The following is a 22,566-nucleotide window of genomic DNA, read 5'->3' on the forward strand; positions in this document are numbered from 1 at the left end:
TTAAACATCTGATTTTAAAACTTTGAATTCCAGATTCATTCCCTTCCTCCCCTGTCACCCACCCTTCCTGGGGAGATAAGCAGTTCAGTATAGATTGTACATGTGTAGCTAATGCAAAACATTAACATAGTAGATATATTGTAAAAGACTGACTATATTTCCCTCCCTCCTATCTCACCACCCACTTGTTCTATTCTCTACTTTGATCCCATCCCTTTTCAAAAGTGAGTGCTTCCAACTTCCCTCCCCCTGAGCCTGTCCTCTGTTTCATCATCCCCCCTCTCATCCCCTTCCTCCCTACTCTCTTGTAGGGTGAGATACCCTATTTAGTGTGTATGTCATTCCCTCCCCGAGCCGGATCCAATGAGAATGAGGTTGACCCATTCCCTTTTGCCTTCCTATTCTTCCTCTCCACTGTAATCATTTTCCCTTGCCTCTTTATATGAGATAGTTTACCCCATTCTGTCTCTCCCCATCTCCTCTCATTATATTCCTTTCTCACCTCTTAATTTCACCTTTTAATTATCATCCCTTTCTATTAAATTGGTCCTGTGCCCTCTATCTATGTATACCTGTAAACATATATACACATATTCACATATGTATTTACTTGTATATCTATACTCCCATATACCCTCCAATATAGACTTATATTTCTATTCCCTTCAACTATGTTAATACTGAGGAAAGTTTCATAAGTTACAATTATAGATTTTCCATGTAGGAATGTAAATAGTTCAACTTCGATAATTTCCTTAGGATTTCTTTTCCCTGTTTACCTTCCCAAGCTTCTCTTGCTTCTTGTATCTGAATGTCAAATTTTCTATTCAACTCTGGTTTTTTTCATCAAGAATGCTTGAAAGTCCTTTATTCCACTGAATGACCATATTTTCCCCTGAAAGATGATACTCAGTTTTGCTGGGTAGGTGATCCTTGGTTTTAATCCCAGCTTCTTTGCCCTCCGGAATATCATATTCAAAGCCCTTTGATCCCTCAGTGTAGAAGCTGCCAGATCCTGTGTTATCCTGATTGTGTTTCTACAATATTCAAATTATTTCTTCCTGGCTGCTTGTAATATTCTCTCCTTGATCTGGGCATTCCGGAACCTGGCTATAATATTCCTAGGAATTTTCTTTTTGGGATCTTTTTCAGGAGGTGATCGGTGGATTCTTTCAACCTCTATTTTGCCCTCTGGTTCTAAAACATAAGGGAAATTTTCCTTGAGAATTTCTTGGAGGATGATTTCTAGGTTCTTTCTTTGATCATGGCTTTCAGGTAGTCCAATAATTCTTAAAGTATCTCTCCTGGATCTATTTTCCAGGTCAGTGGTTTTTCCCACGAGATATTTCACATTGTCTTCTATTCTTTCATTTGTTTGTATCTGTTTAACAGCATCTTGATTTCTCATAAAGTCACTAGCTTCCCTTTGCTCCATTCTAAATCTGAGGGAATGATTCTCCTCATTGGGCTTTTGAGATTCTTTTTCCATCTGGCAAATTCAGCTTTTTAAGGCATTCCTCTCCTCATTGCCTTTTTGAGCCTCTTTTGACAATTTAGTTAGCTTGTTTTTAAAAGTGTGATTTTCCTCAATCAGGCTGTTGACTCTCATTTTGTAATTTTCTTGCATCATTCTCATTTCTCTTCCCAATTTTTCTTCCACTTCTCTTATCTGCTTTTTAAGGTCCTCTATGGCCTGTAACCAGCTTGTATTTTGCTTTGAAGCTTTTGGTGCAGGAGTTCTGACTTCACTGTCTTCCCCCTGTTTCATGCTTTGCTCCTTTTTGTCCCCAAAATAGGAGCCTAATGTTGGAATCTTCTGTCTGCTTTGTTTCCTTTGCCTGGTCGTGTTGCCCGTCAGTCACTTGACCCTGGGCTTTTTGCCACATACAGGGGAGCTTTCGTCCCAAACGCTGGGGTTTTCTCAGCTGCCAGAGGTATTAGTTGGGTGCCCTCTCTGAGGCCTCTGCATTCTCTGGCAAGCTGGACACACACATCAGGACCTTCACCCTAGACTGCAATCCAGATCCAAGCAGGTTAAAGTAAAGAGCGGTTACCACTCAGACTGGTGCTTGGTCCCCCTACACTCTGCAGGCCAGGAGCTGAAGCTGCCATGTGGTGCTGGCTGTGCCAGGTGTCTCAGCGCAAAAGTCGATGCTCTCCCACTCACTGGGTCCCAAAGTTCACATAGCACTGACCTCTCTCTTTGTCCTTCACATCTATGTGTTGATAAATCTGGAACTGGCCACAGCTGCTGCTGATCTGGAGTCCTTCCATCCAGTGGTTAGTCAGACCCTCCCTGGGGCTAAAACCTCCGGCTCACACGGGCCTGGGCTTGGCTCCCAGAGCACTGCTCTGGCCGATTCCTGCTGGCCTGCCGGGGTGTCCTCAGTGGGAGGTTAACTTCTCTGTGTCATTTTGTGGGTTCTACAGCTCCAAAGTTTGTTCAGAGACCCCTTTTACATGGATTGGGGAAGGTGGAAGTTGGAGCCTCTCAGAGGTCCTGCTTCTACGCCGCCATCTTGACTCTGCCCCCTAAGTTTGTATTTTTAAAAATATTTACCTGCTGAACTGAATTCATATGTTTGATTTTGTAATTAACAAAGCTGCTACTTCCTAGTTTATGATGGTAACATACGGTCTCTGAGAATCCTGGCAACTTCAAAATGATTAATGAAAATTTATTGAGTATTTGACAATGCCTGTCACAATATAAAGACAAAAAGGGTGTAATAATTTAGTTTGAGTTGTAAAGTAACTTGTATATATTCTAAATGATGAAGAATGCAAATGACAATTTATTGTAAATCTGAATATTGATAGGGAGGTAAGTATGGATTAGATGGGTTTATTTTTTTTCTCAGTAGATTTTGAAAATGCAATACAAATAGAACACTAATATAGGTGAAAACTGGCCTTTTCAATCCTTGCCACTCCCATCTCTGTGGATTTCATAGCAGAGAGGCCAGTTCTTCCCTTAGCAGAAGAGCCAAGAAAATGGTAAGTGTCCTGGCCCTGGATTCAGGAAGACTCACTTTTAAATCCTGCCTCAGGCACTTACTAGCTGTATAACCCTGGGCAAATAACTTAATCTTTTCCATCCCCAGTCTCCTACCTGTAAAACAAGAGTTGCAGTCATGTTCCCACCAACTCCTCGGGTTTTGATTATAGGAAAATTATACTCCCCCTAGGATAAGCTCATAGCCAGAAATCTCATCATCATGGAGAATGTTTTAGCTGGGACACTCAACCCATCCTCAGTACCCTCAGTTGCATCTCTTCTCTCATTCCAGGGATGGAGTGCAGTGTGAAAAACTCCTCCCAAAGCCTCCCTTTATAGGGGGCTCAGGATTTTCCAGTCAACTCTTCATTTCTCTCCAGCTGTTTTGTGTGGTTTTGACTCCAAAATATCAGGCCCCCATGCTGTGTATACCCTCTGGCATTACCCCTCTCCCCTTTCAGCTCCCTTTTGCTTATTGTCTTCCCCCATTAGATTATAAGCTCTGTGAGGGCAGAGACTTTCTTCTTATGATTTGTATCCCCAGCACTTAGCACACACAGTTCCTGGAACACAGTAGGTACTTAGTGTTTGTTGAAAATTTAATTGACTAATGGCCTCTATAATTCCTTCTAGCTCTAAATCTATGAACCTAAGTGTCCTATTTGGAATATTACCTCCTACATACAAATTGTTCATGGATATAACAAGATAGATCCAATATTTTCTGATTTTAGTTTACTAGCTGTGACACAAGTAGATCATTTAGCCAATGCTCTACAAATCTCATTATAAGGTTATAGTCTGCCAATATAAATGGTTATCTTTTAGCAATTTGGAGAAAAATTTTAATCTTCTTATGTATTAGCAGCAAACTATATACATTTACCATTAAAAAGCTGCCATTTTAAAACTAGGCCAAGTGTATGAAATATCATTTTAGAAAGTTTGACACTGCCACCACAAAAAAATAATTAGGTATTTATATTTCATGGAGTTGGAGCTAAGATGATTGAGTGTCAAGAAGGCATTTGAGGAGCAGTGAGCTCCTCAAAACTTCTCCAAATACATCTAGAAAATTATGAATCCTGATAAGGAAATCCAAGAAAAAGTCACAGGGAGGCATTTTTTTCCAGCCTAGATCAGCATAAGGAGATTGACTGAGAGGTCTGCCGAAACTTGCTATGGGATCAGCCAAGAACAGCTAAGGGAGGGGCTGTGCATCAGGGTGAGAGGAAATCCCAGACTCATTCTCATGGACCTAGGATGGACCTGCACCCAGGACTAGCATGCTTTTATACATAATACCTCACACTCTTATTCTAAAGATCAAGTGTTTTATTTTGATTTTTAATTTGGTACCTATTATAAGAGTGGCCACATGCCCTAGGCAGTGTGTGGAGAAGTGCTGAAATAAGCAACAGCAGTGGGGCTAAGACCTTGGAAAAAAAGTAGGAGCCCAGTTTCATCTTGTGAACTAGTCCGGAGTCTACAAAGAAAACCATGATAGCAGAAATCCTAGACCAAAGGAGAACCTTTAGTTCTTTTACTCTAAAACAGTTAACCAATAAGTGCCAAGTCCAGCAGTAGTCAACTACTGCTCACACCCAAACCCAGGTCAGGAACTTACAAAGCTCAAAGGAAACAGGAAGCAGCTTTTTGGATGAGACGACTTTGGGAGCACTGAAAGCTTGCAGGTTCCCAGGCTGAACTGTCCCCAAAGTCCTAGAATACAACACTCAATGTCCTAAGAAAAGAGCAATGGGACAAAAGCCAGACTTTCTCTCTAGAAGTGCCCAGAGCCTGGTGTCACTATCACATTTGATGTCAGGAAGTAGGCTGGGAACATGAGCAAAAACACAAAGGAAGAAAAAGAATCCTACCAGAAAAAGCTATTATGGTGAGGGAAAAACTTAAGACTCAGACGCAGAAGAGAATGATTCAAAAATATCTACAAGAGAAGCCTCAAAGAAAAACACAGTTTGGACACTAGTATGCCTTGAAGAGATAAAGCAAGAATTTAAGAATTAAAAATACTTTTTATCAATGAAAGAAGAGTGCTACAGGAAAAGATTGAAAAAGAGAGTTGTAGAAGAAGTGGAAAGGGAGTTAACAGCTTAGCACAAAAGGTACAAAACTTTTCCCAAGCAATGAAGTTAAAAAAAATTAGAATGGACCAAATAGAAGCCAATGTAACCATAAGAAATATTAAAACATAACCAAAAGATTTAAAAAGAGAAGGGGTGGCTAGGTGGCACAGTGACTAGAGCACCGGCCCTGGAGTCAGGAGGACCTGAGTTCAAATCTGGCCTCAGACACTTAACACAAAAACTAGCCATGTGACCTTGGGCAAGTCACTTAACCCCAATTGCCCTCCAAAAAAAAATAGAAGAAAATGTAAAGTAACTTGTAGCGAAACAACTAATGTGGAAAACAGATCCAGGAGAGATAAATGGAGAATCATTGAGCTAGCTAAAAGTCATGACAAAAAAGAGATCCCAAACATATTTAAAGAAATCTTAAAAGAAAACTGCTTCTTAGAACCAGAGTGCAAATTGGCTGTAGAAAGGATTTACAGGTCACCTCCTGAAAGAAACCCCCAAATAAAAACTCCTAGGAACATTATAACCCAAAATCCAGAGCTTCCAGGTCAAAGAAATAATATTACAGGGAGTCAGAAAGAAAGTATTTGGACCTACAACTAAGCAAAGCTGAGTATAATTCTGCATAGTGGGAAAGGATCTTTAGTGAAATAGAACACTTACTAGATTTCATTATGAAAAGGCCAGAACTCCATCAAAACTTTGAAGTTCAAATAGAGGAATTAAAGAGAAACAGTCAGCTCTATGGAGAATGGAAGTATTTATGACCAAACAAGGGATAGAGAACATTATGAAATGTGAAATGGATAGTTTTGATTATATCAAATTAAAAAAGCTTTTGCACAAAGTCAATGCAAACAATATTAGAAGGGAAACAGAAAGCTGGGGAACAATTTTTACAATCAGCGTCTCTGATAAAGGCCTCATTTCTAAAATATATAGAGAACTGAGTCAAATTTACAAGGACACAAGCTATTCCCTAATTGCTAAATGGTAAAAGGATATGAACAGGCAGTTTTCACATGAAGAAATTAAAGTTATCTATGGTCATGTGAAAAATACTCTAAATCACTCTTCATCAGAGAAATGTAAATTAGAACAACTCACAACTATCAGATTGGCTAACATGATAAAACAGGAAAGTAATAAATGTTGTAGAAGATGTGGGAAAATTAGAACACTAGTGGATTGTTGGTGGAATTGTGAACTGATCCAACCATTCTGGAGAGCAATTTGGAACTATACCCAAAGGGCTATAAAATGGTGCATACCCTTTGATTCAGCAATACCACTACTAGGTCTGTATCCCAAAGAGATCATAAAAATGGGAAAAAGGCCCACATGTACAAAAAGATTTATAGTAGCTCTTTTTGTGGTGGCCAAGAATTGAAAATAGAGGGGATGCACATCAATTGGGAAATGGCTGGACAAATTATGGTATATGAATGTAATGGAATACTATTGTTCCATAAGAAATGATGAGCAGCTAGATTTCGGAAAGACTTAGATGAAGTGATGCTGAGTGAAGTGAACAGAACCATGAGAACATTGTACACAATAATAACAACACTGTGTGATGACCAACTTTGATAGACTTAACTCCTCTCAGCAATACAAAAATATAAGACAACTACAAAAGATTCATGAAGGAAAATGCTATCCACATTCAGAGAAAGAACTGAATGCAGATCACAGCATACTATTCTCTCTTTCTCTTTGGTTTCTTCTTTCTTGTGGTTTTTCCGTTTGGTTATAATTTTTCTTTACAACATGACTAATGTGGAAATATGTTTAATATGATTGTACATGTGTAGCTTATATCAGATTACACACCATTTGGGGAGAAGGGAGAAAATTTAGAACTCAAAATTTTATAGAAGTGAATGTTGAAAACTAAAAAGGAATAAAAAATAAAGAGAAACATAAAAAAGTAAACAAAATAAACAGCCACAAGGGACTAAACAAGGATAAACTGCTTTGATTCTAATAAGGGGAGATGATACTTGTGTCTCCTCTGAACCCTATTATCTTCTGAGGTCATAGAGGGAGTCTTAATTAGACAAGGCTTAGGAGTGATTTTGTTGAAGAATGGAAAGACAGGGGTAGAAGAATACACTATGAGTGAAAGGGAAATGAGGTTAGGGAAACTGATCTCACATTATCTGGGTGTGTAAGTAGGCATCTGTATGGTAGGGGGAAGTGGTTGAAATGAAATTCACTCTAATCTGAACTGGTTAAATGAGGGAAGACATAGACATGCATAGTTGGATGCAGAAATATATTTCATCTAACCAGAAGGGAATGGGAAGAATGAGGAATTAGAAGGGGAGGTAGATTAAGGGAGGAACTAATCCTAAGCCAAATGGACTTTAACTAAGGACATACAAAATATTTGTAACTATGTTTAGGTGGTAAAGAATAGGAATATGAGAAGTTGCCCATAAATTGGGGAATGAATGAATAAAATATTATATATAAATGTAATGGAATGTTTTTAAAAATTAGAATTTAAAGTGAGACTAGCTTAGTGTACTTCTGGGAACTTGACAGAACTTAATATAAAATAAGGTCATAGTGTGTAAAGCACAGACATTAATTCTATAGCAAAATCCAAATATATTACAAATACTACAAGTTGGGAATATAGCTTGTGTTCTTGTGTTTCAGAGAAAACATGCCAATAAATACAAAGCTTTTTTATTTTTGAGATTTAAATGAAAAACATTTTTAACTCTGTCTTGTTTTAGTTTCTCTGTTTTAAAAAAAACAACTCTTTTTAATAGTGCTTATACCACATCCAGAATGGTGTTACTTATGTTTAATGGGCAGCAAGATTTCTCATCATATAGCAGATTTACAGCTGTAACTCAGACCATAATTCCAAAATAAGACTAAAAATAAAGTCAGATCATGCCTGAGTTACAGCATATGTCTTCTCCTATTAGTCACTTATCCACTAATTATTTTCTTATGCTAATTAAACAAAGGTTTCTATTACTGGACATATAAGCCTCTATAAAACATTTCATGTACACAATTAAATTCTCTAACCCTGGAAGAGGATGTCATTTGTGGAAGATTGATAATTTGGTTTCCTGAGGGTTACTCATTAGTCTCTATTGGAAAAGTGCAAACACCCAAATAGTTTTCAACATTGTAGAAAAGCTATTTATATTTACAATTAAGAGGACAGATTAAAAATTATTTCCCCTTAAGTTACATATATATGTGTGTGCATATATATATATGTATATATATATAGCTATGCCACTAAATGCAAATCAAAACCCCACCTCTGACCAAAATTTAGATTTTTTTTTCCTGAGTGAATAGGAAAACTGCATCTATTCTCCAGTTTGATCTAATAGCAAGGACCCGAGTGTATGAGAAACATTTCTAAGGTGGGAAAATGAAAAGTTTTCCTTGGACTCTCCAAAAAGTGACTTCCCTTTAAAATTTAATAGGTGAGACAAGTTAGAGCTGTTCTTACCATGTATAATTGACTGACTTTTTCTTGACACTTGACATAGGATTCATAATCTGCAAAGACTTTAAACCTGTTTTATTGAGGGATAGAAAATGAAAACAAAATAATTATTACCACATCCTGTAACTTTTTCTATACTTTTATTTAAATTGCACCTTGCTCTGTGATCTAGTTAGACTATTTGGTTGAATGCTAACAAAATTCAGAGCAACTATCAAGCATTTTAGCTAGCCCACATTATTTCCTACAGTCTTTTCCATACATAAGAAACGCTATCATGTTGATGCATTTGAGAGCAGGACATACCAATTACATGAGAAAATCAGAATACTAGGTTTGTCAGTTTTATTTTAAAATTCCATTACTGTTCTTATTTGATAAAAAAAACCCAATTTTTCTTGTCTGAATCTCCTTTCTGATCTGGAGCCCATGCTCACCTAACATAGCTTACCCACCAGTCTTTTCCCCCAGTGAGGCAAAAATACGTTCCCCAAATCATACTCTATATGTCCCATTCTGGATACTGACCTATCATGATAGAATAGCATATCGATGATGTCTTTGAAAAGGTCTGGCTGCTTTGGAGAGAAGAAGCCATTATCAATCTGATCAATGGCCATTTTCAGTTCTGGAAGCTTCTCATAATATTCTTTAGCATCATACCTAAGGATGGGGTTGATGAGGGAAGAAGCAGCATTAGAAATTCTATGAACAGTATAAAACTCATGGCATTCTAATTAAATATTATTAGAAGTTGAGGCAGATTTCATGCTTATAATATTATTCTGTTACAAGGACCTTTTTGAGTTTTCCTAATGCCTTTCAAATATGATTTAGTTATTATATGTAACAGAAGACTAATGATAACAGATTATGAAAAATAATAAGTACCATGTGTCCTGCCATAAATGGAGTACAGGAGAGTATATATTTAAGTAGGCTGCATTTAATTCAGTCTAGGATTAAAAAAATATTTTAAATAAGAAGATAGGCAGGCCAACACATTTACTGAAACTGGTAGTAAATTATATAATGCAAGGATAGGGAATTCAGTGTATGAAAAATCACCAGTTTGATTAAAACATACAGAAGTACACTTTCTTTGATTATATTTTAGTTGTTTTGAACTTAATATAAGTCAAATCCTCTGTAGGAGAGGGGAAATAAATATTGCATATTGTTTTTCAAATTTAGATCTGTGCCACTACTACTTTCTTTTAAAATGTTTTCACATAACAATCATTTCCAGATATCACTCTGGACTACGACCCACTCAATGAGTCCTCCCTTGTAGTCCCCACCCCCCAAATCAGTTAATCAAATCCAGTCAAGATAATTATTAAATCTTATAGTACCTAGAGTTCCCTACTTCTCTACTACAAGAAAAAAAGGTGAAATTTTTCATTTCTTTTTGGGAGGCCAAGATCCCTTACTAATCTCTTCCTTCCAAATTTGAGAGGAATCTGGTGAATTAATTAGAATTTTAAAATCTTTGCTGGCATGGTTTTCAGATTTAGGCCAAGTTGGAAGCAAATAGAGATAATGGGTGGGATCCCTGAGGGAGATAGCAATATAGGCAGGATGATGGAAAGGACAGTGACTTTGTTCTTTCTTTTTCTTTTTTTTTTTTTTTTTGAGAAGAACAGTGACTTTGGAATTAAAAAGCCTGTCCAAATACTGTCACTTATCAAGTAAACTTAGGCAAGTTACTTAACCTCTCTTAACCTGTCTGCTAATCTATAAAATGAAGGGGCTGAAATGGATAGGCCTCCAAGCTATCATCCAATCCAACAGGTATGATACTATGAAGCAGTTTTACTAAAGTGCAGCTTAAAGTTTGATGTTATGAAATAAATCAACTCTATATCATGCTTTATCTTCATGTGTTGACCTGGATTAAATAATCTACTTGAAAGGGGCCTTATGAAATTTCTGATGTGAGATTTTGGGCTTCCAAAGACTCTTGTGATTATGAACTGCTAAATGCAAGAGAACCTTACCCTTTGCTGTCCAGAGCAGCAACATCATCTACCCTCATGCCAAAGATGAACAAGTTCTCTTCTCCAGCTTCCTCGGCCATTTCTACATTTGCTCCATCCATGGTGCCAATGGTGAGAGCTCCATTCAGCATGAACTTCATATTGCCTGTTCCGGAAGCTTCAGTGCCAGCGGTTGAAATCTGCTCTGACAAGTCTGTGGCTGGAATAACTACCAATAATTTGTATTCAAGTTAATGCTTTTGATCTTCTTTGATTCTCTAGCCCATTTCCTCACAAAACTAGTCAACACCAACCCCCACCCCAAATTCCTGTTATGTTCAGGGCTTTAAAATCCTAGTTGTATTGTTATTTTGTCTTGCTGTATTCTTATATTGTTATTCTGCTTTCTTTACATCTGACACATTCAGAATGAAACAGCCCATGTGCAAACATATTTGGGACTAGAGTCCACAATTCTAACTTTATAACTATTTTCACACACAGGAACGAGTGCTGCTCTAAAACACTCTTTGAATATAGGAGCTATCAGATCAATGCTCAACTCTGAGAGTACATTTGTATATTATAAACAATTTAAACGGAACCCCTTGGAGAGTAGATTTTTGTAACCTTCAATGCCTGAAGAAATGATGGGATCTTCCTGGGTTTTGATAGGTCATAGAATGACAGTTCTCAAATGTCCTTATAATCCCCAAGGACACTATAAAAATTATTCCTTGATATCTTTGGTAGTTGGGAAATCTGCATGCAGAATAGGTATTTGCATGGGGGAGTGCTTTGAAAACATATGAGTAAAAATACACAAATAGGTACCAGTGCAGAAAAAAGGATGTGTAGCTTTCAAGCAAACTTGTCTACCTCCACATGTTAACTCTTCCTCCAGGAGAGTGTCAATCTAAGACATATGCAAATCTCACTCCCTGGCAACCTGATCTATTTCCTTGCTCCTATATGAACAAAGGACAGTAGCTTTTCCCTCACAATGACAAGAAGAAAGCTTTGTAGCCAGGGAGCTCCAAGATTAAGGATTAAGAACCCAACAAACTTATCTTCTTATAAAGAAGACCAGTATCCAACAGAACAGAATTCCAGGTATTTACCATTATCACCTAGCTTTCCTTAACAATGAAATGCATTTGAAGTACAGCTTGATAATGTTCACTTTGACACAATAACATCAATCTCACTGTTGGTCAGATAGGTATGTAAACCGTGAGTTTTGCCTAGGTGTGATACCAAAGAGCCTACATGTCTAGCATTTCCCATTAGATAATAAATGTCGTGACAGCAGCAATTGTTTTCTCTCTAACACGTAGCTCACATATTGTTATTTACTTTGCCCAGTACAAATCCAGTGCTCAGTGAAAATTTTGTAGTTCAAGGATTTGGTTTTAGGAAGCCCTGGGTTTAAATTCTACCTTAGACATTTAATAGCTGTGTGAGTTTGGGAAATCACTTTAACATCTCCAAGCCTCAGTTTTATCTATAAAATGGGGACAATAGTAGGACCCACTTTGCAAAGTTGTGATCAAATGAGAAAAAATATTTGGAGTGCCTTGCAAAACTTATAATGCTATATACGTGTTAGCTATTATTTTCATACTACCTTTTTCAGCCAGAGACACTCTGTAGTTTTCTAAGAAGATGACTTTCAACTTGCTTCCAACAACAGAGTCATTGTTCACCACGTCAGCCACAGATGTGATGAGTTTGATGATCATTTTAGCCATATGGTATCCTGGAGCAGCCTTGTGGAAAACAAACAACTCAAACGTTTATTATGTACTAAAGGACAAAAAAAGACTTGAACTTCAAAATCCCTCCAGTTAGATAAACTTACTTTTCCTCCAATTATAACTGTTCTGGGCACAAATGGCTTCTTAGGGTCTTTTTTAATGCCTAGAAAAGATTGGGAGTGGTGAAGGGGAAAGGTTGGTAAAAAAAAGGCACACAGAGACACTCCCAAGGGTTTAGGAGGGCACTACAGCAAGTGAAAGGACCAACTCACGGTTATACATTGTAATGATGTGAAGGCAGTTCATGAGCTGACGCTTATACTCATGGATCCTTTTAACTTGCACATCAAACATAGAAGATGGATTGATCTTTACTTTGTATTCCTTCTCCAGGAACTGAGAAAACTTGAGTTTGTTTTCCTATTAAAACAGAAACATAAGAGCTCTTCTGCCCTGAAGACATAAAATGATGAACATTGTGAACATTGCCATGTTGCAAAGTCTCACCTGCTTCACATTGGACACTTCACATAGAAAACTATCATCAGAAACAAAGCTGTGCAGCTTGGTCAGCTGACTGAAGTCTTTCACATAGTCTTCCCCAATTTTCTTCAAATTTAAAGGAAAAAGATAGGTTAATGTATTTCCAGTACCCTGCCCATAGCAGGTACTTCATAAATGCTTACTGAATTGTACTGAAATTAGCATCCATAAATGATTTCACATGGAAAAGATTCTAAGTATGTGGTAATTGATATTTGCTTAGTACGAAAAGAAATGTTGAATAAAGGGATAGCTTCTTTTAAGAGTTAAAAGACCGTCACTTTAATTTATAAAATAATATTTGACTGCCTAATTATCTTATAATTGGATCACTATAACACTGGAGATTCTACATATAAAGTGAAAGGAACATGATTAGGAGTCATGAAGCCTTGGGGTTTATTCTAGGCTATTTTGCTGAATTACTATGTTTTCTTGAGTATCTAACATCTGTGTGGGTTTTGTTTTCTTCCTATATTTTTGTCCTTACTGAAATCTTTCATAACCAAGCAACTCTTTCTCTTGGACTCTAGTCACTTTATAATTATGAGATCTGAGATAATAACACTGATTCAGCAACTGGGATGCATCTAGACAGGATATTAGAAGTTTGTGAAATCCATATAGTGGAAAGAAACTGGAAAAGAAATCAGCAAATTTTGGTTTTTGTTCAGGTTCTGCCAATGCCTAGGTGTGTTATATAAGTGAATTAATATCCCTAGGTTCTCATTTTCTACATCCATAAATTGATTATTTAGGATTATATTATTTCTAAGGTACCTTCCAGGTCTACAGTTCTAATCAGAGAACACTACCCACATTGATACAATATCATATTAATTAGTCTCTACACATGCATCATTATTTTTAAGAGATGAGCTTATTCATTAACTTCCTACATATCAATTTACTCACACAAATGTACTCAACATTTCCCATAGTCACCTCTGCAATTAACTCTGCAAGTCCTGGGTTACAGAGTAGGAGCCAGCGTCTTGGAGTTATCCCATTGGTTTTATTCTGAAATTTGTCTGGTTCTAGTTCACTGAAGTCCTTGAATCTAAGGGTCAGAAAGTTATGGAGTTTGGATCATGGAAGTGAAGTTCAAGATCAGTAAATAAAACCTCAATGTAACTCCTAGGCACCCTAAGAAGCCAACAAACTAGCAAAGTAAAATATAGCAAAAGGATAACTAACATCTTTGGTTGTTAGTCTGAAAGAGAATAAAAAAGATGTAGTTTTTATTGTCCATACATAATAGTAATATCCAATTTCTTCTTTACTGAACAACACTGACATATCAGACTTTTTGGAAAAGGATCCCTTTAGTTTCTAAAAGTAGGTTCAGACTGACCAAGAGAGATTTTTCAATAGAAACTTTGTGTAGAAGGGGGGTCATCTTTAAACATTCTTTTCTGCAGCCACCCTGACTGTAGCCAAGTGAACAGCATCTGAGTTAATTAGTTAGTCCATTTGTGTTAGCCCAGGGACCAGAGTAATCAAGACTCACACTTTAGTCTTCACAATGTCAGAATGAATCTTTGCCACGCCATTCACAGCATGAGAGCCCACGATACAGAGATGGGCCATATTTATCCTTTTTCCCCCTTCCTCTTCTATTAGAGACATCCTTCGGAGACGGTCTTCATCTTTAGGGAACAATGATGCAATTTTCTAATCACAGGAAGAAAGAAGGGTCAGTTGCTTTGGAATAAAGTAGTGGTAAAGCACCAATTGTCTTCCAAGTACCATATTTAATGAAGCCTACTCAGAATGATAGAAATATAAAAGTGATACTGTGAGTATTGCTTTTTAAATGAGTATCTTTTTAGAAAGGCAAACAAACTAGTTCCTTGTCAAAAGTAGAAATTTCTTCAGTTTCAACAAAGAACAATCAAAAAAAATTTGATGTTACATTTTATAGAATAAGTCAGAACCCCCTTTTGCAACTCAAGAAAATTTACTCACTTACATCTAAGTGTTTCTGATTGATCTCATAGATGATTTGTAAATGTCGTGGGAGAAGTTTCTCTACAAGTTCCACTGGCCAGCGCTCTAATGCTTCTGGGAGGACAGTATGGTTGGTATATGCAAATGTCTTTGTTGTGATTTTCCAGGCCTGAGGGAAATTGAATGGTTAACTTTCCCACCTTAGCAAAACAGACTCCAATTATAGGTAGCCAAATCTCTCCGTGTCTCTGTTATGCTTAGATATAGTCATAGGATAATACTCTGTCTTGAGTTGGATACATTTAATTTCAGTAATGGTTTTCCTTGAAATATTTGGAAATAGCAAATTTCCAGGAAATTGGACCACATTTTTGGCAAGGAGCTATTTTTAAGTCTGTTAGATATAAGGCAACATTCTACTGATCTACTCTACAACTCTATTTGCATTTCTCATATTTTTAAAAGAAAAGACTTTCTAAAGAAGCACTTGAGTAATGCCCCTTTTATTTTGTTAAGCTCTTATCAGCTTCCAGACCCCATGGGGACACTTAGAATTATTCATAGTTAATTATCTGTCATACTCTTAGCTGGGAACATTCTATTTTCTGCTAGCCATTGAAAAAAAATGTCAATATTTATGCATATTTGCTCCCCTAATGATTTCATTTGTTATGCTAACATTTTCAGCAAAGCACAACAGGAGAAAAAAAGTTCAAGTTGTACCACCTAGGAAGACACCAATCATTTTTAAATTGGAAGTTACTGGTACCAAAAAATTTACATGAAAATCTGGGCTGGAGAGGATGGATGATGAAACTTACCCCTCTTGTCTCAGGAAAGAAGAGTAATAGAATGGTATGAAGCATATATTATCAGATTTCTGTATTTGTTTTTTCTTAACTGCACCAATTTATTTACAAGGAGAATTCTAGTGAGGTGAAGGGGTATTTATTAGGAAGTAAAAGTAATGTTTAGAGAAATTAAAAAACAATTAAAATACATAGTGGTGCTTTAAGCAATATCTCTTAGTTTTAATATAAAATGAATCCAAGTATTTTACCAACCTTAGGCCAGGGCAATCTTTCAATGTCAACCAAAATCCTCATCAACTCAGGGATAGCAAGGGCAGGGTGTGTATCATTCAGTTGAATGGCAACCTGAAGAAACACCACACTAAATTAGGGATCATGGAGCATGTATTTTACTCAATTGAAACATGAATCTAAATATTTCTTTCCAAATAATTTAAACTACTTCCAGAGTTGTTTTTATTTGGGTGGAGGGACAGGGAAGGAAACTTCTTGAAAAGAGATTGATGACTTCTTCAGATCCCTTTCATGTTCATGAACTGAACAAGTGCATCCCATCCCAAACAGATCTTCCCCTGCACATTGGAAACCAAATAATCCAACATGGTTTGCTTCTCTTAGCTGTAATTTAAGATATATTGGTTACCCATCTATTGATCTTCTATCAAAAGTTTTCTTGTAAGGGGCTATGGTAGGGATTCTTAATCAGGGGTTCATAAATTGGTTTTGAATAATATTCTGATAGCTATATTTCAATGTAATTGGTTTCCTCTGTAATTTAATGGGTTTATTTTATTGATTTTTTAAAAAAGCATTCCGAGAAGTGGTTCATAATCTTTATTGGACTACCAATGGAATCTGTCATGAAAAAGATGAGAGACCCTAGGCTATTGCCATGATGTTTTAAATAGTTTACTTCTGGTTTGCCTGACCTGGAGAGAGTTTTATCCTAAAGCTTTCAAATGGAAAAGGAGAGCTGACCATAAATCTCTGGCTATTTCACTGATGGGCTTCTTACCTGATCTGGAAAAACATCAAATGCTGTACCAAACTTGGAGGCTTTAAAGCGTCGGATGACATCTTGTAAAGTGGCAGCCACAATAAAGTACTCCTGCTTTAATCTCAGCTCCTTTCCTTCAAAAAACTACAATTGAAATTCCATATTTAGACTATTTCACAGAGTTAAAGGCATAGGGTGAGTTTGCCAAGATGGGGTATGGAATTTTTTCATGGATATCTTTAATTTAATTCAGACATTTATTAAATACCTATTGTGTGAAAGAAACTGTTAGGTGATAAAGATACACAGACAAAAGAAAAACAATACTTGCTTTCAAGAAGGTTACATTCTATTGGAGGAGGAAGAGAAGAACAAATAAAATTTGCACAGATAAGTAAATAAAAAGCAGTTTTTTTGGGAAAGTATAATAAACTCTGTATGTGTGTGTGTGTGTATGTGTATGCATATGCACACCACACTGAGGGGGAATGATCAACAAAAGCTTCAGGGAGGAGACTGATCAATCAACAAGTATTTATTAATTACCTAATGTATACCAAGTACTAGAGATACAAGTACAAAGAAAGAAACAATCTCAACGTATCATGAACTTTCATTCTGATGGAGGAGATAATGTACAAATACAGACAGCATAAATTAAAAGTTAATAAATACAACTATACACAAACGAGTTAAATATAAAATAACTTGGGAGGAAGGACATTAACAAATGGAGGGATCAGGAAAGGATTAATCCTGAAGATGAGGCAAAGGTAAGGAAAGTGTATATTCCAGAGAGGCATTGAATCTGGATAATATAAAGGCAGAGACAGAGGGTCATGGAAAAGGAACAGAGAGGACAGTTTGGATGGATCACAAAATGAAGGAGGGGAGTAATCTTTCATGAGACCAGAAAGGCAATCTGAGGCCAGCTTGTGTAGGACTTTATAAACTAAACAGAATTTATATTTTATCACTGAGCACAGTTTCTTAATTTGGGGTCTGCAAACTTATTTTTAAAAATGATCTCAATAACAATGTGCCAATATAATTAGCTTGCATTTTATTTTATGCATTTAAAAAAACATTATTCTGAGAAGAGGTCATCTCTCTTCAGCTCCTTGCATTCAGGTTTTCATTTCCTGCTTACCTACTAAAATTGTTTTTTTTTTCTAAGTTTACCAATTACCTTCTAGTCACTAAATCCAACACTTTTTTTTTTTCAGACCTTGTCCTAATAAACTTCTCTATAGCATTTGACCCTGCTGACCATACCTTCTTACTGGATACTCTATCCTATACTGACTTGTGAGGCACAATAAACTCTTGCTTCTTCTATCTCTCTAGTAGTTTCTTCTCTGATCCCTTCACAGACTCTTCATTCTCTTCCTGAACCTTTAACATGAGTATCCCCAAAGATCTGTCCTTGCACCTCTTCTCAACACACTCTGCTACTGCTTTGATTCGCTCTCTTAGGTTTATCAGCACCTCTGTTCTCAGCTACAGACTTTTACTTCCTACTGCCTGCAGGATATGTCTACTTGGATGCCCCAGTAATGAATGACTCTTCAAATTCAACATGTCCAAAACCAAGCTAATTTTCTTTCCTCCTAAACTACTCCCCCCCCCAATAAATTTCTATTTTCTGTTGATTTAAACTCTACAACATTCCCCTCTTTCCCCTCACCTTTATTCCTACTGTAACTGTCCTAATTCAAACTCTCATCAATACCTGCTTACATTACTGTAATAGCTTCCTAGAAGATTTTTCCATTTCTTTTCTCTCTTCTCTCCAACCCATTATTCACACTGCTGCTAGAATAATATTTCTCAAGTATAGCTCTGGTAATCACTCCTTTGCTCCAAAATCTTCAGTTTTTTCCCTATTGCTTTAGGATTTAAGTGGAAATTCTTTTGCCTAATAATCAAGGCCTCTGTCAGTCTATCCTAGCTGAAAGGTTATCTCATATTAGCTCCCTCCACAGATTTTTCTTCCTAAATATGTATTCTCATGCCTCTATATGCCTTAACTCAAGGAATTCCCATAGTCAATACTTCTTTTTTTCTCACCCTCTTTACCTGTTGAATTTCCACTTATCTATTAAAATGCAACTAAAAGCACCTCAAAGCTTCATCTCCCTGGCTGGTAAGACTTTTCCCCTTAGATCTCAGTCAGCACCTTGTTTTTATTTTTAACTTTTAAATGTACTTATTAAGTAATGTATGCCATAGCTATGAATCGATATCTTATCCTCTTACTAGATTATAACTTCCATGAGGGCAGGAATTTGTTTGCAGTATATTTTCCCAAGTACCTAACACAGTGCTTGGCAAAGAGTATATATTTAATGTATGTTTGTAAATTGGGTGGTTTATATCTTATTAGTGTTAGCTGATCGAAAAGGCCAAGAGACCTATATAATTTAAGAAAGACCTTTTGACTCTGTAAATGAAATTTCTATTTGGAAAGGAAGTATCATCTCACCAATGACTTAAACTTTTATAGAGTATTGTTTTTAAATACTTTCTGAGGACCTCTTGAGTTTTATGATTTAGGCACCAATTGAATGTTAAGTATTAAATTTGACTCCATGTATAAGATGCATTTACACAAGGAAAATTTACACAAGGAAAATATGTCTAATCAAGATGGAAGAGAAAAAAAGTATTCATTTCCTGAGCTCAAATTAAAAATTAAATTACCAGATTTGTGTGACTATTGAGTGGAGGTATATTGAGATATGTTTTCTGAAAAGACCAGCTTCCATTTAAAAATAAGGCACAATCACTTACATTATCATTGGGATACAGGACACGAGAGATGTTTTCAGCAAGATTTCGGTCCAGAACTGCCTGAATATAGTCACCGACATTAACTAAAGGGAATGGTGAGAAAAACCAAATAATTTGTCATTTCAAGTTGCCTGACTTTATATAATGCTTGCGAGGTAATTTATGGAACCACTGCTGGAAAATAAAAAATGACCACAAAGGCAAATATTTTCCAAATCGCTTACATTATACTCCCACGTGGGGGTATAATGGTCACATACTTGTGACTGTCAATGGAAATTTCCTTCTTGGCTCTATTTGTTTTCTAAAAAGAATATTGGAAAGATGATAAAATCAAGACCTTTTCTCGAGTTTACTCTTTATATAAACCATTTAGCATGTAAACTTTATCTGGATCTAACAGAAAAACCACTAGATTCACATTATTAAAAAAGGGAAATAGGAAAAATAGCAAGAACCCAATTCAGTACTTACAGTCACTGAGGTTAAAGTCATTAGGTGCCCGAGCGGACCACAGTCGCATGGTATTGACAGTGTTATTCATATATCCAGGCACAGGTGTGTCATACGGCAGTGCAAGAATCATCTGCATAATTAAACAGAATAACATAAGCTTTTTTTCCCCTTGGGAAGTTAGGTCTGGCAAGTTAGACTACAAACTGCTTTCTAGTTCTGTTTCTGACCTTCTGTGAAACTAAGGAAATAGTCACAGAAAAGTCTTAGCTATGTATCTCTCTCATTGCTTCCAGGAAGAAATGAAGTTTAAAGATGCTATCTTGCAGTCTTATGGAGAGAGAATTGGACTTGCAATAAGAGAGACTTTGCATTCAAATTTTCCCTTAAGTACTTTCTACATAATAGTCCATAGACCACTATGAACAACTCATTTAATTTCTCTGAACTTCAGTTTCATCATGTATAAAATGGAGGTAATACTTTGCAAGAATTAAAGCATTATATAAATTTCTACTATTGTTATTCCTTAAAATAAGCAAGAAGATTCTACCCCTTCTTCTTTGTCAACTTGCATTTTGTGACTTGTTATAGAATCCAGATGTTGTGGCATTTAATGAGCTGGTTAGATTGAAGTACTGGGAGATACTTATTCCAGTCTATCAGAGATATTTTTTAGATCTAATTATAATTTTAAGAAAATTGGACATTTAAAAGAACAACTGTAATTCATCATTTGAACTTGAACAGACTAAGTAGCTAAACTATTGGCTTTATAGCAAACTTAAAAGTGATATAGTATAATAAACTATATTCCCTACACTATCAGAATTATGAAATAAAATTATAGAATTTTTAAAATGGAGGAAAAGAAACCCTAAGAAATCACGTAGTTCAGCCTTCTCATTTTACAGATTGGGCCAAGAGATGTTAAGTGGCATATAAGGTAAAATAGCTTGCCAGTTTCAGAACAGTGCCTAAGATGGGGCCATTGCAGTTTTGTCCCATAGTGGGAAATGTAAATGGTGAGCTAACAGTTCTTATTTTTTTTAAGGAAAAAGGGTGGGCAGAGCTGTTTCGGGGCAGACCTGTGACTAGAGGCCCCAACATGATAGAGAGAGGTGAGTGGAATTCAGGCTCCTGCTGGGGAAGCTGTTTCTCAGGGGAGAGAAGATACAAAGGCCACAATTAAGAGGATGAGAGTTCTAGCCAAACCTTGATGTGGGGAAGTATCTGTGGCCCTGATCCTAAGAATCTTAATGCAGACACCAGTAGTCCATCAGAGACCACCTCGACTGGCCTGGCAAGTGGTGACTTTTAAACAGGGAATAATAAGCACCTCAGCCTCAACTCCTAATTTACCAATCTGGACCTTTTCTTTCCCTGGAAGTTTTTACTCTTTTTAGTTTCTCAAATTTAGGCCAATGTTGAAAGTGTGGGCTACTCCATGTGTATATAAATGGACACTTAAGGTCTCCTTAAGGAAGGTTTTTTATTGGAATAGGAGTTAGTTTGCTTAGGGAAGGAGAAATGCTATATCTAAGAACTATCTAAGGGTTCTGCCCCTTAGCACTATGTGTCCCAGGAAAGAGGTGATAGTGGTTGTAGAGAAAGGAGTTGGCAAACTCTAGGTGATGGAAAGTAAGAAAGAAAATAGCCCCTTGGCTCTAACTAGAGGATCTTCTTGAGGATCAGGGTCTTTCTCTCAGAGCTTTGCCCTCTCCACCTTCCCAGATGGTACTTCTTGTTTTGGAAGAGTGTGTGTGTGTGTGTGTGGGGGGGAGTATGTATGTATGAGCATGGGTTCACTCTTCTATGTATAAATAAAATTTCAACAACTTGGCTAAAAGAACAATGGACTGGTAGTTAGGAAACCTGCAAGAGTCTGCTCTGATACTGACTCAGGTTCTGGGTTACTTCCTTTGTTATAGCTCAAACAGAGCTTCATCTGATTTCCCACAAGTTCCACATGAGTAGGAACTGAACAAGCCTTCTGTTGGAATGTTGGGTGGGTCACTTCTCTCCTCCATAAAATGAGAGATGGATTCCCTATGGCCCTTTCTAGTTTAAACATGATGTTTTGAAGGGGTTGTTTTCAAAACCTATTTCAGCCCCCTCACCAAAAGCATCTCTTTATTTTCTATAACATTTACTATTGCCAACCCCCTCTCTAATCCAGCTTCTTGAATGCCAAGTGTAAATGAACAATTAGGTTATGCACTTAGACATCAAGAGTAATTCAGTATATTGAAAGCTACCAAATAGCCTACTTACTCTCAGGGTTGGGGATCTTTTCTAGCAGCAGCTTCATGGTGTCTCATAATTGTACTCCCACATCCCTACCCAGAGTTGTATCCAAAACTCACAGCTACCTGAAGGTGCCTTTCCTGCAGCTTTCCTAGGACTGGTTTGTGATAATTGCCCCAAGTGCAAAAACTACTCATGGATTTGAAGCCAGCACTATCACCTGGGTTTTTTCTTCTTCTAATCTCTTTCCACTGTATTTCTCTAGTCTAACTATGCTGAAATTCCTTTAGAGTTATCATTTTGCCCCTCTGAATTTTGAATGCATGAGGTTTACAAGAAATATTATCATGCATAACAATCACATATAATAAGATTCTATATCACAAGTAATATTTTCACGATAAGTTTCATTAGTCAATGTAAGTGAATGAAACAATTGATTACAAAATAA

At 36.7% G+C, this 22,566-nt stretch overlaps 1 protein-coding gene across 1 annotated transcript in view; it reads right to left on the bottom strand.

The window, feature by feature from the left end:
• PYGL (glycogen phosphorylase L) overlaps positions 1–22,566 on the bottom strand; it is a 70,541-nt gene that overhangs the window by 1,629 nt on the left and 46,346 nt on the right. The window contains exons 6-19 of the mRNA XM_069082343.1: positions 19,890–20,001; positions 19,416–19,498; positions 16,641–16,766; positions 15,878–15,970; positions 14,836–14,982; positions 14,374–14,537; positions 13,809–13,923; positions 12,828–12,929; positions 12,593–12,740; positions 12,425–12,483; positions 12,191–12,332; positions 10,585–10,792; positions 9,113–9,247; positions 8,588–8,654 (exon numbers count right to left, since the gene is read on the bottom strand). Coding sequence (XP_068938444.1) covers positions 8,588–8,654; positions 9,113–9,247; positions 10,585–10,792; positions 12,191–12,332; positions 12,425–12,483; positions 12,593–12,740; positions 12,828–12,929; positions 13,809–13,923; positions 14,374–14,537; positions 14,836–14,982; positions 15,878–15,970; positions 16,641–16,766; positions 19,416–19,498; positions 19,890–20,001 — 1,701 coding nt within the window. The remainder of the gene's footprint in view (positions 1–8,587; positions 8,655–9,112; positions 9,248–10,584; positions 10,793–12,190; positions 12,333–12,424; positions 12,484–12,592; positions 12,741–12,827; positions 12,930–13,808; positions 13,924–14,373; positions 14,538–14,835; positions 14,983–15,877; positions 15,971–16,640; positions 16,767–19,415; positions 19,499–19,889; positions 20,002–22,566) is intronic.

The sequence above is a fragment of the Petaurus breviceps genome, unplaced genomic scaffold, assembly GCF_028583685.1.
Source record: "Petaurus breviceps papuanus isolate PSGF00001 unplaced genomic scaffold, PetGlider_PUasm1.0 164, whole genome shotgun sequence".
Taxonomy (NCBI): Eukaryota; Metazoa; Chordata; class Mammalia; order Diprotodontia; family Petauridae; genus Petaurus; species Petaurus breviceps.